We start from the raw sequence: 16,053 nt of genomic DNA, 5'->3' as shown, positions 1-16,053 counted from the left end.
ATATAAGTCGGAGGAAACCAGCAACAGAATTATTGGGTACAGATATTGTCAGACAAACGGATATTGGATCAAGCAGCGTACCCATCTAGAGAACATTCATTGTGACACAACCCACCATCATAATTGACATATATTTCACTTCTAAAATGATGGATTGGCACAAAAGTCTTATGCCCTCTAAAGCAAAGTAATCTCTCTTTTCGGAGACATACACAAACCCAATAGCTGAAACAATATTTCAAAAAAGAAATTGAATATAGCTTAAAAACTCTTTTAAGTACAGCTTGGGTACGGTTTGAGCATAACTTGACGAAACACTACATTATTTTGGGTACACGATTAAATTTGTAAACTTTTTCGTCAGGCCCGTGAGAGAATAAGTTGTATTCGCATCAATCATTGTCTAAAGCATTGGTCACTGCCTTCACCACCTTCGTCGTTAGAGCTCAAATGCCTACTCTTTTATACATACAAATATTTGTTTCCTTTCAAGAAAGAGCAAGAGTTATAATAAGAGCAATGTTATTTGTACAACCATTTATTGTGACAACTTGTTGGACAACCAAATTTTACAAAGAAATTTAGATAGTGGCACAAAAATCAAAGCAATAGAGAGAGAAAGTAGAATAATCATGTGAGTATGAGAGAGAAAGTTGTCACAAAAGTTGTCAAAAAATGGTTGTTCAAATATCATTTCTCTTATAATAATGACGGTGAAACTAAAATGTGGGAAACTTGTGCTGTTTTTTTCAGTAACAACAAGCAGATAAATAATGAAACAAACACCATAAAAGTATGATCTTCATAGACATGTCTAGATCTATGATATGACTGTTGAACATTTTTCTAGTCCAGTTTCTTAGTAACAACATGTTTGTGTAGACTAGAGAATTTTATTTTCTTATGCATGTGTTTTCTAAGTATTTATACTAAGGTAGCTGTGCCCTAGATTCGGTGTTGTCAGATAGTGGCACCATAACACTATATCATAGCAGAATTTGAACAAATCCCTTTTACTCTGTGATACGCTCCTTAGTACAAAGTGTTGTCAAATAGTCGCTATCGCGGCAAGCTGCAGCCTGTAGCATAGTAGAATTTGTACAAACGCTATTTTCCACAATCTGCATCTGACAACATTGCCCTAGATTTATTAATAATCTAACAAGTTATCGAAAGATATATTATAACATGCAAATTACTGCATTTGAACAAGAAAGAACAAAAATAACTTATTCTTTTATTCTTTTAAGAAGCTACAATATGTGAACGATGCAATCAAACTCATCAACTAATCCTACAAAAATCACTGTAATTTTATAACAAACACAAACAACATTTGATTTGAAAAATGCAATCAACCTAATCAACAACTAGTCCTAATCAAAACCTGCCACAATAACACCAGAACTTGAACAGGGAATTTAATTCACAACAAGATAAACAATTCAACAACCAAAATTCCATTCTTAATTTCAATAGCAACTACGAAAAACACATTAATCTGATGATTCTGAGTCAGAATTCTGAGTACCAGAATCATCCTCATGCTCCGTCGAACCAGCCTCTTGCACCTGCGCAACCACATCAGCAAAAAGCTCCAACGCTTCAACAGCTCTCTTCCTAGCTCCAACCGCAACCATAGCTCTTCTCTCAGCATCCAACCGAATCGCAGCAGCCGATCTAGTCAAAGTATTCGCCGAAATCTGCGCGGCCGCCGCAAGAACCTTATTAGCATGAAAATCAATACCACTCCGATCAATTTTGAAGTAAGAGAAATTAGGATCGGCGCAAGGAGGACAAAGGAAAGCGAAATCCGGCGTGGACGAAGGAAGAACACAAGATCGATGAGCAATTGAAGGACAACGGATACACATGATGTGAAGATTAGGGAGGAAAGTATCGTCGAAGAGTTCGAAGCAAATAGGGCAAAAAGTGCCTTGTTGTTGTTTGAGAACGCAGTTTGTGCAGAAACGACGGTTGATGGCTCTGTAGGTGATAGTGTGGAGGAAGAGAGAGGTTGTCGGTGTGAAGCCGCAACAGTCGCATGGCTCCGGTGAGGATTGGAAGGGATTCATCGGAATGGCATTGGATAGGGCTTCGTACGTGGATTGTCTTAACGGTAACCCTAGAAATGTAGTGAGAGTGTACAAAAAAGGGAAATGTGATAGGAAAAATGGTGGGAATTGTAGGAATGGGTATATCCTATTCTCTTCTTTACTTCAGTGAATTTTTCCATTAAATACCCACTAAGATATTTTGATCAATTTCACCATGAATTCAATCAAATGATTAATGATTGCTATTAGTATGAATCTTCAAGAGATTGGTTTGATTTCCGATTACTACTACTCTAATAACTAAGGTTAACATTAAGTAAGTTTCTTCGTCATTGAAAAATTAATTTCTTTTTTCCTCGTTGTATTATAATAAGGAAAAATTTATCTTTTTTCCTCATGTGCAATAAAATAGTTCTATCAATATTATAATAATTTATTAACTTGTGTGGATTTGACCTTAAATCTAAGAATGTATTTAAAAATCTATCTTTATTTTTTTCTTATTATAAAATAAAGATTTATCTTCTAGTTTTTTTAAAGAGATTTATCTTCTAGGTTCGAATCCCGACCCCTATGTATAATAATGTATTGTCCTATTGACCGAGCTAAATTTAGAATTTAATGTGTGAAATTGTACATTTTAAAACAGTTTTTTCTTCTCTCTCCACACCGATTTGCAACATCTGTAACCTACATACCAATTAAAAAGAAAGAGGAGAAAAACAAAGAGCGACATAAAACCTTCAAAAAAAATCATCAAGCGGGTTTGAAATTGAATTGAAAGTTGAAAGTGAGTAATGGAACCAGAAGACTGGGATTTGAGCGGTGAAGACCTTGATTCTCTTGAAAGAGACGCTTTCCAGAAAATCGCTCAACTCCGCTCCCACCCTTCAAACCCTCCTCCTCCTCCCCCCCCTTCACGTCCTCAAAGAGTAATCTTCTAATTTCTTCATTTTTCGCTCACTCATTACCATAATACTAATCTTTCTCTATTTCAGGTTGATGCTTTGCCTCAAGGACCTGCTAGACCACTTCCAAACAACACTAACAACGCGGTTGAGCATTCTAAAGAATTGACTAAAGCTTCGGTCAAATTTTTTCTCCATTCCACTGGAAATATTGCTGCAAAATTTCAATATGATCAGGTTTATTCAAATTTGTTTTTCAATTATCATATCATTATTCTACAAATTAGTTTTATCATTGCCTCATGCTTTACACTTTTGTTTCTGTTAGGTAATAGTTGCCGCTTTTAGAAGAATCCCTAAATCATTTTGGAATGCCAAAGAACGCTTATGGTTGTTCCCTCTCTCTTCTTTGTCAGAAGCCGAAAAGGTTCTTAAAGACGTATCCGGTTATAATGTTCAGGTATTAATAACTTCTTCCATTTACACTTAACAAATTAGTCTTACTATTTGCAACTGTAAGGACAATGTCTCGTGAATCCCCTGATCTGGTGGGCACATCAGCTCATAGGGATAATGCTGTTTGCATGTGACCCTCCTTAGATTATCACTGTAAGACCGGCAATGTTGTACCAATCAACACGAAAATAAATCAAGTGTAGCAGGGAGGAGGATTTTGTGTTAGATGTGTCGTAAGACTAGACGAGATAGGATTAGAAATGACTACATTAGAGAGAGTTGGGGTAGCACCTCTAGTAGAAAAGATGGTGGAAACTAGGCTTAGGTGGTATGGGCATGTAGAGAGAAGACATGTGGATTCTATGGCAAGGAGAGTAGGTCAAATGGAGGGGGGGAGGGGGTTCCAATCACTAGAGGTAGAGGAAGAGATAGAAAAACTGTAAAAGAAACTATTAAGAAAGACCTAGAGAGTAGAGACTAATGAGTTGGATACAAATATGGTATTTGATAGAACAAGAATACAATATCTTTGATTTTCGCATTTTGATATTGAATATGAATACAATGACAAGAACATGGTCTAGGGAGTCAAATACATTTTGGGTAGGACTGAATGAGAGTGGAGTTATGATTTATGAAAAACTGATTACCTTACCAATTGCTATCCCCTGTATATCTGCTGGTGGATGGACCTTTCCTGGTCTGTTTTGGGAATACCATCGCACTGTTTGGGGTTTTATTGTGAAGTAGCTGAATCATGGGTTTGAAGAAAGTTTCGTTTCTCAGCACATATTGGCTGTACTGTGGTCCTTCTGAAGATCTTCTGCATCACCAGTGACATTGTTCAACCACCGCATATGGTTGTTGATTGTCCATTTGTCCTGACAGTTCGAACATAAGCTAGAAAGTAATGCTTCTCTTTTTGGTGGTCTGTTTCCTCCCTTTCTTTGCTAATCGACTGTTTAATGCGATTGATTGGGATTTTCTGGCTTGACAGAATCCATAGTGTTCACAGGCTTCAATTTAAATCTCTACAATGGAGATAATTTAATTTCATACATGCTTTGTAATTATTTTTTCCTCCACTATAATTATTTTGTACAACCTGCACATACTGTATATGCACCCTTAGATGTTCCAAATTTCTAATGAGAGAGACAGATTACCAGAGAAGTAAAGCATCATATGCGGATAATAGGACTGGGCTCGAAGTTGGGATCACTAATTCAATAAATGTTTTGATCATTGAATAATAATAATCTATCCTAGGGTGAGGATTACTGAGGATGTATGCCATATTTTTGTAACTAAGTTTGTGATTTTATTTGAGATGATTTAGGCCCTTAATTTCCATAGTTTTGTAAATATTTTACAGGTGGAGAACTTGGATCCCTTAGTGCAACGTGCTATTACTGCTGCCACTTCTGTTCCTGATCTTCGAGGTATTAGCTGAATGTTTTGACTATCAGTTTTTCTGTTCTTTCCTTTCTAGATAAGCAAAGGCTTTATGCTATATCGTTTATTCCCCAAAAATTTCTGAAGTTTCTATTTTTTATCTTTACTGGAAGATCGATATGATAAGATCCCTAGCGATGTTGAATCAAAACTTTTGCCATTTCAGCGAGACGGTATAAGGTATGTACTGGCTTGCTCACTTTTTCCCCATCAGTCTCATATAATATGGATTGTTAGTTTTTTTCTCCTCTGTAATTTGTTCTTCTACTATGCGTTGATATTAGTTATTATTTATTTGTTTTCAGGTTTATATTGCAGCATGGAGGTCGTGCTTTTTTAGCAGATGAAATGGGACTGGGGAAAACGTTGCAGGCAATTGATTGTCTAAAACTAAACTATTTCCATACATTCAACTGTGTTCTGTGTGTGCTTGTATAGCAGTGCGACAAACATGCAACCTTTGTTGATTTTCTCCTTTCTCCTACCTTCAGCATTTAAAATGAGTATCTTAGTATCTTAGATGTTAATTAACTTATCGTAGAAATCATACTTGACGCTATGGCAGTATCTATATATAACTTGATTCACAATAGTATGCAAGAATAACATCACAATCACAGTAGCATCCATGCAATGAGTTTAATTCTCGTTTGCAACTCAGGCCGTGTAATATGTTGGAGCTGTGATCTTCGTTTCTTAGGTTGATTCCTTATTATGACTGCAACTACCTTTTAGCTAGTATAGTTCTCGCTACCCCTGCACCATCAATGTGGGTGCTTGTTCATCCAAAATTATCTTGCCTGCGCAGTTGCCTCTTGTAGGATAATGATAATTTCTATCAATTTCGATCGACTATGCTGAATTTCATAAACTGAACTGGACTAAAATTAGATGGTAAAACTTTAAATTGTTAATTTGTGCAGATACATGTACGCATCAGCTCTTTGTTCAAAATACATATACTTAATTGAAACCCACTTGGGTTGGCCTGGTGGTATTGGCTTGGGATCTGGGAGTGTGCTCCGCCTCAAGATCTCAAGTTCGATTCCCTCCGGTGCCAATTTGGGTGGGCTAATTTAGCTTCTTAAAAAAAAACATATACTTAATTGATAGTCTGAAATATGATTATACTTTTAGTTGTCTCAAGGCCATGCAATAATTCATATTTTCTATGTATTTGTTTGTCTGTTAATGATAATCATTTTTTTGCACCCTTAGTATTTGTGTATATTGTTAGATATAAGTTCTTTTCGTAGATCCGATCTTGTGTGAATAAGTTGCTAGATCCTAATTATTTTGATTTTGGTGACTGGGCAGGCTAAGTGGTGGTTCTTCACCAAAATTGCCCTTTTATTTCATAAGAGCTTACATTATAATGTATAACTTCTCTTGGGTTTTGCAGGCCATTGGTGTAGCTGCATGCGTTCAGGATTCGTGGCCTGTTCTCATACTTGCACCATCTGCATTACGTTTGCAATGGGCTTCTGTAAGGGTTATATTTCTATATTTTTCATCATTTATTGTAACACACTTGGTAACTTATGTCCTTATTGTTTTACTTTGATCTAGATGATTCAACAATGGCTGAATATTCCTTCATCAGATATACTTGTAAGTTTTCCATGATCCTTTTATAACTTCTGTTTTTTGTTTATTCTCTTATGGTTGTGTTAAAAAAATTATGAAGATTTTTTTTGCTTCTTTATGTTCCCCTTGTGATAAAGTATATCATTTATCTCAATATCTTAAATTATCTTATACTATCTAATTATCATGATTAGGTTGTCTTATCTCAAATTGGTGGATCAAATAGAGGAGGTTTCAATATAGTATCTTCAAGTGTGAAAAGCAAAATTCATCTGGATGGACTATTCAACATTATCTCATATGATCTGGTGCCAAAGATGCAAAGTACACTCATGGAGTCTGACTTTAAGGTTAGTACCACCCAGTTATATTGCGACTAAAAGTGTTGAAATACATGAAATTTGAAAAATGGACTAGGGCTATTAAGGTGTGTTCATTGAAAAATGAACTGTGAAAACATGGTAAAGATTGTTGAAGGCTATGGAGTATGCAAGATTTGCTATTCCTCCTTCCTTTGGATCTTTTAGCAATGATGTTTTGTAGTCATTGATCATCAAATGAAAATGACTTTAATTATTATTATTATTATTATTCACACAAAACAAAATTATTAGATAATGAGCGCATACATTATTACATGATGTATTTCATTTCCGGTTGTGTGAATTTGGAATATCCAGCTCTAGCAAAGCAACAAAAGCATCTATTATAATCCAAAAGTAAAAAGCTGAAAACTAAAATGGAATTGTTTATCTTCTTTTGGTTTCTAATGCAGTTTCCCCTTCCAGTATTTTGAAAGTCAAAATGGCTCGAGCAAGTGGTTAAGATGCCAAGAAATGTTTTTTTTTTGCCATTTAGGTGTTGTTGCAGCTGATATCGTTGTTGTTATTATTATTATTGTTGTTATTCACCAAGTATTGCTGATAAATCACACTCTTAGCTGCTAACTATTTTTATACAGGTTGTAATTGCTGATGAGTCACACTTTCTGAAAAATGCCCAGGCAAAGAGAACAACTGCTTCTCTTCCGGTTATAAAGGTACTAGTTCTTGAAAGCCACAATCACATGCTTGTATCTCATCTCAAATTCTTGGCTCTAAAGTAATTACATAATCAATGAACATAGAAAACAAACATAACAACAGATAAAAGAGGAAGACTGAGAATCAGAAAGATATTTAAACATAAAAGAAAATGAATAAAAAAAAAAGTCTCTGGTGTTACGGTGTGTACAAAAGCACGTGCGAAGTGTCTGTCACGCTGAACCATGATTACCTTACCCTCCTCCCCAAAAGGTAGTCTGGTGCTATATGCGAAACATTTTGATTGGATCATATTTTAGCTTTTTTTTAGTCAAGTTGCTGTAGAGACTGCTTAGCTGCTGAATAATATCTATCTGACTCTTTCATGCTTTCTTCACTAAAAAGCTAAAATCTGTGTGCTGATTTCAGAAAGCACAATATGCAATATTGCTTAGTGGAACTCCTGCTTTATCACGACCAATTGAACTATTCAAACAAGTGAGTTATTTATGTCTCACTAGGTCTAATACCTCATTAATGCTCGACATTGATGGAATCTAAATTCTGATAATCTTTTTGAAATTGTTTTATAGCTGGAAGCTTTGTATCCTGATGTGTATAAGAATGTTCATGAATATGGTAACCGGTATTGCAAGGGTGTAAGTCATCTCTTCGTTGCATATATGACTTTTAAATTACCCCCTTTCCGTTTGTTTTTATTGGATAAGTAGTCCAGCTTATCATTTGCATGGATCCTCCAGGGAATGTTTGGAGTTTATCAAGGGGCAAGTAATCATGAGGAATTGCACAATTTGATGAAGGCAACAACGATGATTCGGAGGCTTAAAAAGGATGTTCTTTCTGAACTTCCTGTAAAGCGTAGGCAACAAGTGTGTACATTCATCGCCATTTTTTCTTTGCAATCTGTGTTTATGCTCTTTGACCATTTTTTTTCCAACGCACGAAGCTTATGGTGCAACTTAAAAGTCATTTATTGTATTTGATTTATAATTGATTTTCAGGTCTTCTTAGACTTGGCCGACAAGGACATGAAGCAAATTAATGCTCTATTTCGTGAGGTAATTCAACATATTTGTTGTACATCTTGAGATGAGGGTTGTATCATTCAGTTTTGTTATGTTATAACTCAAGCTAGTTATGAAGTGCAGTTGCTAAGTGTTTTTCCAAAATATTCTTTTAGCTTACTTTAGGGCATCTAACATTTATCATAGGATTTTGAATTTGATAGATCGAACGAGTAAATTGATTTACTTTGTCTAGACTGTTTGATTGTTAGTAATATTACAAGAATTTTATTTAACCTGCGTTTGTTAATAAATGAATTATAATCTGGCCTCCAGGGAGATGAAGAGATAACTGATTAATTTTTACTTCTGAAATGGTTTGGAATGGGCTCTCAGTAGTTTTTATCTAGAAACATGTTCTTAACTTTTTTTTTTATACCAAAAATAGGTCATTTTACTCGAAAATGGCAGTATTTTTGTCTTGCACATGCAGTTTATGGTGGTAAAGCTGACCAGTATTGACTTTTTTTTTGCAGTTGGAGAGGGTAAAGGCCAAAATTAAGGCAGCTAAGTCACAAGAGGAGGCTGAATCACTCAAGTTTTCTAAACAGAATATGATTAACAAGGTATTGGTGGAAGCAGTTGTGCACTTAGATTTAAGTTGCACAATTTGTTTGAGAAATTATTACTATTTCCTAGAATTAGAAAAGGTTTATACTTTATAGTTGTTCATTCCCCTTCTGCATGTGGGCAAATTAAAATATTATGAATCTGTTATGTGATTAAACACTAAACCTTTGATTCATTCAACTCCAGCTTTATACCGATTCTGCGGAAGCCAAGATTCCAGCTGTTCTTGATTATCTTGGAACTGTAATTGAGGTATGCGACAACTTCTTCTCTTTAAAGCAATTGAAGATTAATACTTTCCATTGCTGGAACCTATATGAACTAAAAGAATCTTAAAAACTTAAGATATTGTTTTAGCTTTCTCACTCAACGCACACACACAGTTATGACTTTGATTCTACAAGGATATATAAGGTCGCATCTCCCTAATTTTAATCCCTTCAAGTTCCTATACGTAGTTTATGTTTGTTGAAAAAATATAGTTAAGGGAGCTAGTGCTGGAGTGTTTAGTAGTATGGGACAAGAGGACACACATTAGGAATTAGCTCATTGTAGGAGGAGAGAATATGATTTGGTGAAGCCTTCAATATTATTGACATTACATCCCAAAGGCTTGAATACAATTGCACCCATATAAGTCTACTTATAGGTGCTTGTAGATGTTTCTAGAACTAGAATAATCTAGGCCTTTGTTTGCCTTATCTACACAAGATTATTATAGATGTTTCTAGGCTTTAACTTAACCTAGACATTAATAGAGCAATCTAGAAACATCTAGCAACTTTGTATTATTCTAGTTTTCTCTAATGTATTCTAGAAATATCTAGAAATGTGCATTATATTTCAACAATGTTCATTGCTAGAAATTTTTGTGATGATTATTACCCTTCCATGAAACAAAATGGTGAAACTTCAACACTGATTTATTAAATATCTAAATTATATTTCCACGCCATTGATCTTGGCTTGGAAATATAATATGGAAAATGACAATGTAGGGCATTTTCCTCTAATGCAACAAATTCATGGGTAATCTTTATTAAAAAGGTGGCTGCTTCGATTTTGTTGCCTTGCTTTTTTCCTGTGATCTAATTCAAGTTGTTGATCACCATTGCATGTCGTAATTCTATATATGCAATGATTGTTGCAGGCAGGCTGCAAGTTTCTCATATTTGCACACCATCTACCAATGATTGATGCGATACACGAGTTTCTTCTTGTAAGGCCACTTAAATTTTACGCATTTCATCAAGTGATGATAAACACTAATGAGAACTGTTCAAAATTTCCAGAAAAAAAAGGTTGCTTGCATCCGGATTGATGGAGGTACACCTTCTGGATCAAGGCAACAATTGGTTACAGAGTTTCAGGAAAAAGATACTATCAAGGCAGCAGTGGTATGACAATTTCATTCATGATTTCTTGTAATTATCGTTCTGTTTGATCTGTTGAGATCTTAACTAGTTTGGACTATAATTCTAGTGTAAAATGCGGTTCAATTTAGAGATAGTGATTCTTGTTCATATGTTCCTGCCTGTAGCTATCTATCAAAGCTGGAGGTGTCGGGTTAACACTGACTGCTGCCAGCACAGTCATCTTTGCAGAATTGTCTTGGACTCCTGGTGATCTAATTCAGGCCGAAGACCGAGTACATAGAATTGGCCAGGTATTCTCAAACTTGGTTGTTGTTAAGTTGAAAAAGAAAGGAAAAGAGAGTGATCTATTGTCGTAGTTTAAAAGTCAGCATCAGCAGTAAGAGTACTAGCACACAGTATCATTTTAGAAATTGTGACGATCTCTTAAAAATTTGTGCTAGATTGTCTCTTTAAAGAAAACATTTGTCATTGCTAAGCTTATTTGATAGTTTAGTATCCAAAAACAATCTGTGCTGTGATGATTCTGACTTTCTAGCTCTTGTTTTCAGGAGTCCTCGGTAAATATATACTACTTGCTTGCCAATGACACAGTTGATGATATCATATGGTAGGTTTTATGTTTTTTTCAGTCCTCTAGGATTTGGTGGTTGGTATTGACTTGCGTCTTTGATGCATTGATAATCTTATAATTTTTCACTTCATAGGGACACAGTGCAAAGCAAACTGGAAAATTTGGGGCAGGTATATATCTCTATTTTGTTTGAGAACTCTGTTACATGTTTTTAGCACCTTTTAGAGAAGATTTATACTCAAGTAGTTTTTATTTTATATTCTTAAGATGAATTCTAAACTTCAGTTATTGAAAAATTCAGATGCTTGATGGCCATGAGAACACCTTAAAGGTCTCAGATGATCAGCCACCATTGAGTAGCCCTGCAAAGCAAAAAACTCTTGACCATTTTGTCAGAAGATGTGACAACAGCACAGGTGGATTGGAACATCAGTCAACCCCCAAACGTCCCCGGTACTGACTCAAAACTATAGTGAAATGGTAAGTAAATCCATAACTCCTGTGTCTCGGCAAGCATGTTCGCATCAGGGGATGGGATTGAGTGACTTCGGTGGTGGGAAAGTCAACATGACTTTAGTGCAATTTTGTGTATTTAATTAAAGAAAAAGATGAAAGAGAAACGATAGATAAGACGAGAGAGAGGGAGAGTAGTATAGGAGAGAGATAGCCTCGAAGTCATGGTGACTTTCCCGCCTTAAAGGTAGTGAATCCGGATCCCCTGAACATGTAGAATGTTGCAGCAATACTATTGTTTAGAAGCTTTCCTATAATATTACTTTGGAATTTTGAATTGACAGCAGGTTCTCATAGTGGAATATGATCATTGTTGACTCTATGTTACTCACCCCCGGATAAAGGCATCTATAGTAGCTAACAGCTATTTGACTATAGTTCATACTTCATATGAAGTAGGTGGTCAGCACAGCTGGCGACTCTAAACTATGCTGCTGGTGCTGGAAAAGCTGATCGTTTTATCAGATGGTTATGAAGTCTCCCAATAGATTTTTGGTGCACCCCTTAACTACTTCCCCCCTCCTAGTTGTGTGGGACTTGTACAGAGTACCTTATCATATGAATTTAGCTTGTAAATTACTCTACTCAATACAAAGTTTTGTGTTGCTGCCATGTAAGCTATCTAACTGTACTTCTTTTGACGGTGAGTTGCTTATACAAGAGTGTTTAGATTCCCCATTTTTTCAATCTAAGAAATATCGTGGGAGAGGACATTCTGCCATTGCCCCATAAAACTTGGAATGCAGTCAAATTGTTGAGGTGTCAACAATCAAGTTTTTTTAGGGGTAAAAACCAATCTTTGGTCAAATAGTGATCTGGGTGTTACTAATGTGACATAGCACATACTTCAAAATTACTATGACAAAATGATAGAAAAGAAAATGACATTAAAATTTCACAAGTATGCTTTCTTTTTTATTCTTACAATTATAAAATGAATTCTGCTCTTCACCCAGCACGTTTTGCTCGCACCTGCAACCATGCCCAAAATGGCCCTGCGCTAGTTAACTAGCGCAAGTGTAAACTTGTGCGCAAGTTAAATAGCGTTGCGCATGTTAAATGGCGCAAGTGTAAACTAGTGCGACCTTTAAGTGGCGCAAAGTGCCTACTTTTTTTTTTATTTATTCAATATGGTGCAAAGTCGAAAATATTTTATTTAGTCAATATGGCGCAAAGTCTAAATATAAATTCTATTTTATTTTATTTTATTCTAAATTATTTATGCACTTAAAATAAATTCGATTTTATACTAATTCAATTTTCATTCTAATTTATTTATTCATTAAATGCAAAATTAGAAAATAAAATCGATTTTATTTATTCAATATTCATTTATTCAATACATAAGCATAAACATAAAATAAGTGCGAAAAATAAATACAAATAAAAAACAAAACTAATAAAAATGACTCTCAATTTTATTAATAAGATTCAAACATTAGATTATATAATACATATATTTTACCCTATTCGGTTAATGCCAATAACTCTTGGGGAAAATAGTGATCCGTCATGTTGGGGATCCGTCATGTTGGAGAAAACGACATCAAGATCCCTTGAGTTAAATTTAAATTTGGTTCCTTTTATAAACCCAGATTGATTCTTTTTACCTACGGTAAAAAGATTTTAGGAGTAAAAGGAAACAAACCTAATATTATCTCAAGACATGATGTCTTTTTCCCCAACTTAACGAACCACTATTTCCCCCCAAAAGCCACAGGTATTTACCTAAAGGGGTATAAAAAAAGCCTAGAAACTAAAGAAGCAAAGAAGAAGAAGAAGAGAGAGGGGGAGAGAGTGGGAGGAGAAAATGTGAGGAAAAGAGGAAGTATGTGAGGGTATTTATAGGTGGTATTAAGGTATACGACACTTAATGAGGTCCGAAAATGTGTGAAAAACTTAAGAAAAACGTGTAAAATCCAATCAAAACCATTGACTACCGTCCAAAAAACGTTTATGCTTCAGTTTTGACCACCGGCCAACTTGCGCAAGTTAACTCGCGCATAGGCTCAGTGGTGTGTCACATAAGTCACACAAAGCTTATCAGGTTATATTTGAAAAAAGCACAGGGCGCGAGCAAAATGTGTAGGGTGAAAAGCAGAATTCTTATAAACAACTTAAATTCCCAATAAATAAAGGAAATAAAAATCCATATTAAAATAAAGGAAATAAAATCCATAATATATTTTTTAATGGAAAAATCCACAATACTTTGTTTTTGAGAAAATCCACAATACATAATAACTATTTTTTTTATACAAAATGAAACTTAAGGAATGATAATAATAATGATATTTTCTCCACGCTGACACATATATACAATCGGTATACTAGCTAGCCAATTCTACGATTTTTGTTCATGAAGAAGCTGCAGCAACCATACCCACATCTTTGTAATCCTCCCCTAAAAACCTAGCCACAATAGTATCCACATCCTCTAAACCAACTCCAATGCAGAGAGGGTTACTTGGAATTTTAACAGAATCATCAATTCCCTGAACCATGTTAAGATCAACAGAATTCTGAATTCTCACATTAGGAGCAGTTTTACACTTCCCCATACACTTGCATCCAACAACAACACCTTCACCTTCAACACCTACTACCTTCTCAAACTCTTGTAACAATGCAGCAGCCCCTGATTTTTTGCATTTGTTACCCATGCAAACTTCAATCCTCTTTTGAGCTGTAGGGATAACCACATTTGTCTCTTTCTTAAACCCAGTAACAAGAGATGCATTATTTGTAGTGCACACATCCATAACATGATGATGTGAAGTAGAATCTTCAGGTATGGATAGCATAGGTTGCTTCAGCTTCAATTCCAATTCATCCACCGGCTTTGTGGCAACATCAACAACACCAGCTCCTCTGAAAGTGTTCATGTCAACAACTTCACCACAATCACTATCACTTGACTCAGATTCAGAGGATGAAGACGACGACGATTCAGATTTATTACAAGTTTTCATCTTGGAGGGTTTTAGTTTAGCCTTTTTCTTCTCCTGTTTCATTTTTTTCTTCAATTCCTTCTCCTCTGCTCTCACTTTCTCTAGCTCTCTAAGTAATTCCTCACCACCTTCCTGCATCCATTCAAGTAAAAAAAAATATATATCAATTCAATTATTGTCATAATCATCAATCATAATTGGAATTTGTGGTATAAAGGGAAGAAAGAAAAAGAAACAGAAAAAAACACAGATTTTTAATTGACAACCTGAAGAATGTTGAAATTCAAATAGCAGAAATAAAAATAAAAGAAAAAGGGGTGAAAAAAGTACCGTGATGAGGTTTTGGTGAAGTTGATCCAAGAGATTAGGATCTTGAGCAAACCCTAATTGAGGTAACTGGGAAACGTTTTTAGAGAAGCGTTTGAGCAATTTGATCTTCTTCTTGTTGCTTATAATAACAGGTTCTGTGTTTTTCTTCACATCTTGGTAATACTGCACGTGACCCTCATCATGAAAACCAGACCCCATAGACATTCTCACTCTCCGAGGAACCACGCCATGAGAACGGGTGTGGGTCCCAACGCCAAAGATGTAGTTTGTATGACGGAGAACGGTGCCGGAAACCTCCATGACGATGACGGTGATAGTCGTCGATGAAATTGAAACAAAACTTCAAATTTAAAGTATTGTTTCCTTTTTCGGTGGATGTTGTGTTATCTTTTTTGTTTATGGAATTTGTTTTTGGAACTGTGATATGCGTGGACGTTATTGATTGGATAATGATGACGTGGCGTATGGTTTGTGTGTTAAATGTGTTGGGCGTGTGATTGCGCATGGCGGGCTTACGAATTGGTTTGATATCTGTCGTTGATGGAAGCTTTGCTGTATCATGCGGTTGAGATGAAGGATAACTTGTCACAGGTGTGAGGATTTTGTTGACGTGTCAGAAGACATGTGCACATTTGGAAAAGGCTTGAATAGCAGCAAAAATATATTGTAGAAATTACGTAAAGTTAAACAAACTAACAAATATACTGTGTCATCACTTTTATCCATTCAAACCTATAAATAGTTGGTAATGGCAACAATAATTTACATTAAATTTGATGTAAATTATGATTTTCCTCTTAAGAAAAAAATGTGAATTACGGTTTTGTACCTTAAATACATTTTTAGTCCATATAAATTTATCAGCTTTTTGTTTTAGTTCATATAAAAATTTTTTTTTGACTTTTAGTTCTCAAAAGTTTTCCTTTCTCATTTTTAGTCTTTTTTTTTTTTTTAAGTAAACTCATATGTAGAGTTCATATTTTTTAATAAAATTTTACATAAAAGTTTATAATATCATAAGATGAATTTTACATTTTGCAAAAAAGTTTAAAAGATGAATTCTTATAATATTATAACTTTTCTGTTATAATTTCTGCGGAAGCCAAGATTCCAGTTGTTCTTGATTATCTTAGAACTGTAATTGAGGTATGCGACAACTTCTTCTCTTTAAA

General features: G+C 35.1%; 3 protein-coding genes across 3 annotated transcripts; 1 reads left to right on the top strand and 2 right to left on the bottom strand.

Moving 5' to 3' along the window:
- Positions 1–739: 739 nt before the first annotated feature.
- Positions 740–2,317, bottom strand: LOC11443728 (uncharacterized). Its single transcript, XM_024781406.2, has 2 exons — positions 1,532–2,317; positions 740–1,127 (listed from the first exon to the last, which is right to left on the bottom strand). Exons 1-2 carry the CDS (start codon positions 2,073–2,075, stop codon positions 1,108–1,110), a joined length of 564 nt encoding a protein of 187 aa, XP_024637174.1. The 5' UTR covers positions 2,076–2,317; the 3' UTR covers positions 740–1,107.
- A 415-nt stretch (positions 2,318–2,732) lies between these two features.
- On the top strand, positions 2,733–12,287 carry LOC11446717 (SWI/SNF-related matrix-associated actin-dependent regulator of chromatin subfamily A-like protein 1). The gene is made up of 23 exons (XM_024782812.2): positions 2,733–2,989; positions 3,056–3,202; positions 3,294–3,425; positions 4,797–4,863; positions 4,990–5,056; positions 5,182–5,248; positions 6,279–6,362; positions 6,446–6,487; positions 6,658–6,813; positions 7,425–7,502; positions 7,915–7,983; positions 8,079–8,144; positions 8,247–8,375; positions 8,508–8,564; positions 9,047–9,136; positions 9,327–9,392; positions 10,291–10,359; positions 10,433–10,537; positions 10,681–10,806; positions 11,065–11,123; positions 11,221–11,257; positions 11,389–11,567; positions 11,885–12,287. The coding sequence occupies exons 1-22, from the start codon at positions 2,855–2,857 to the stop codon at positions 11,545–11,547; spliced, it is 2,007 nt and encodes a 668-aa protein (XP_024638580.1). The 5' UTR covers positions 2,733–2,854; the 3' UTR covers positions 11,548–11,567; positions 11,885–12,287.
- Positions 12,288–13,760: 1,473 nt separating this feature from the next.
- LOC11425403 (diacylglycerol O-acyltransferase 3) lies at positions 13,761–15,251 on the bottom strand. Its single transcript, XM_003609842.3, has 2 exons — positions 14,882–15,251; positions 13,761–14,683 (listed from the first exon to the last, which is right to left on the bottom strand). The coding sequence occupies exons 1-2, from the start codon at positions 15,179–15,181 to the stop codon at positions 13,958–13,960; spliced, it is 1,026 nt and encodes a 341-aa protein (XP_003609890.1). The 5' UTR covers positions 15,182–15,251; the 3' UTR covers positions 13,761–13,957.
- Between the last annotated feature and the right edge of the window lie 802 nt (positions 15,252–16,053).

The sequence above is a fragment of the Medicago truncatula genome, chromosome 4, assembly GCF_003473485.1.
Source record: "Medicago truncatula cultivar Jemalong A17 chromosome 4, MtrunA17r5.0-ANR, whole genome shotgun sequence".
Taxonomy (NCBI): Eukaryota; Viridiplantae; Streptophyta; class Magnoliopsida; order Fabales; family Fabaceae; genus Medicago; species Medicago truncatula.
This window is presented reverse-complemented; position numbering and strand designations above follow the sequence as displayed.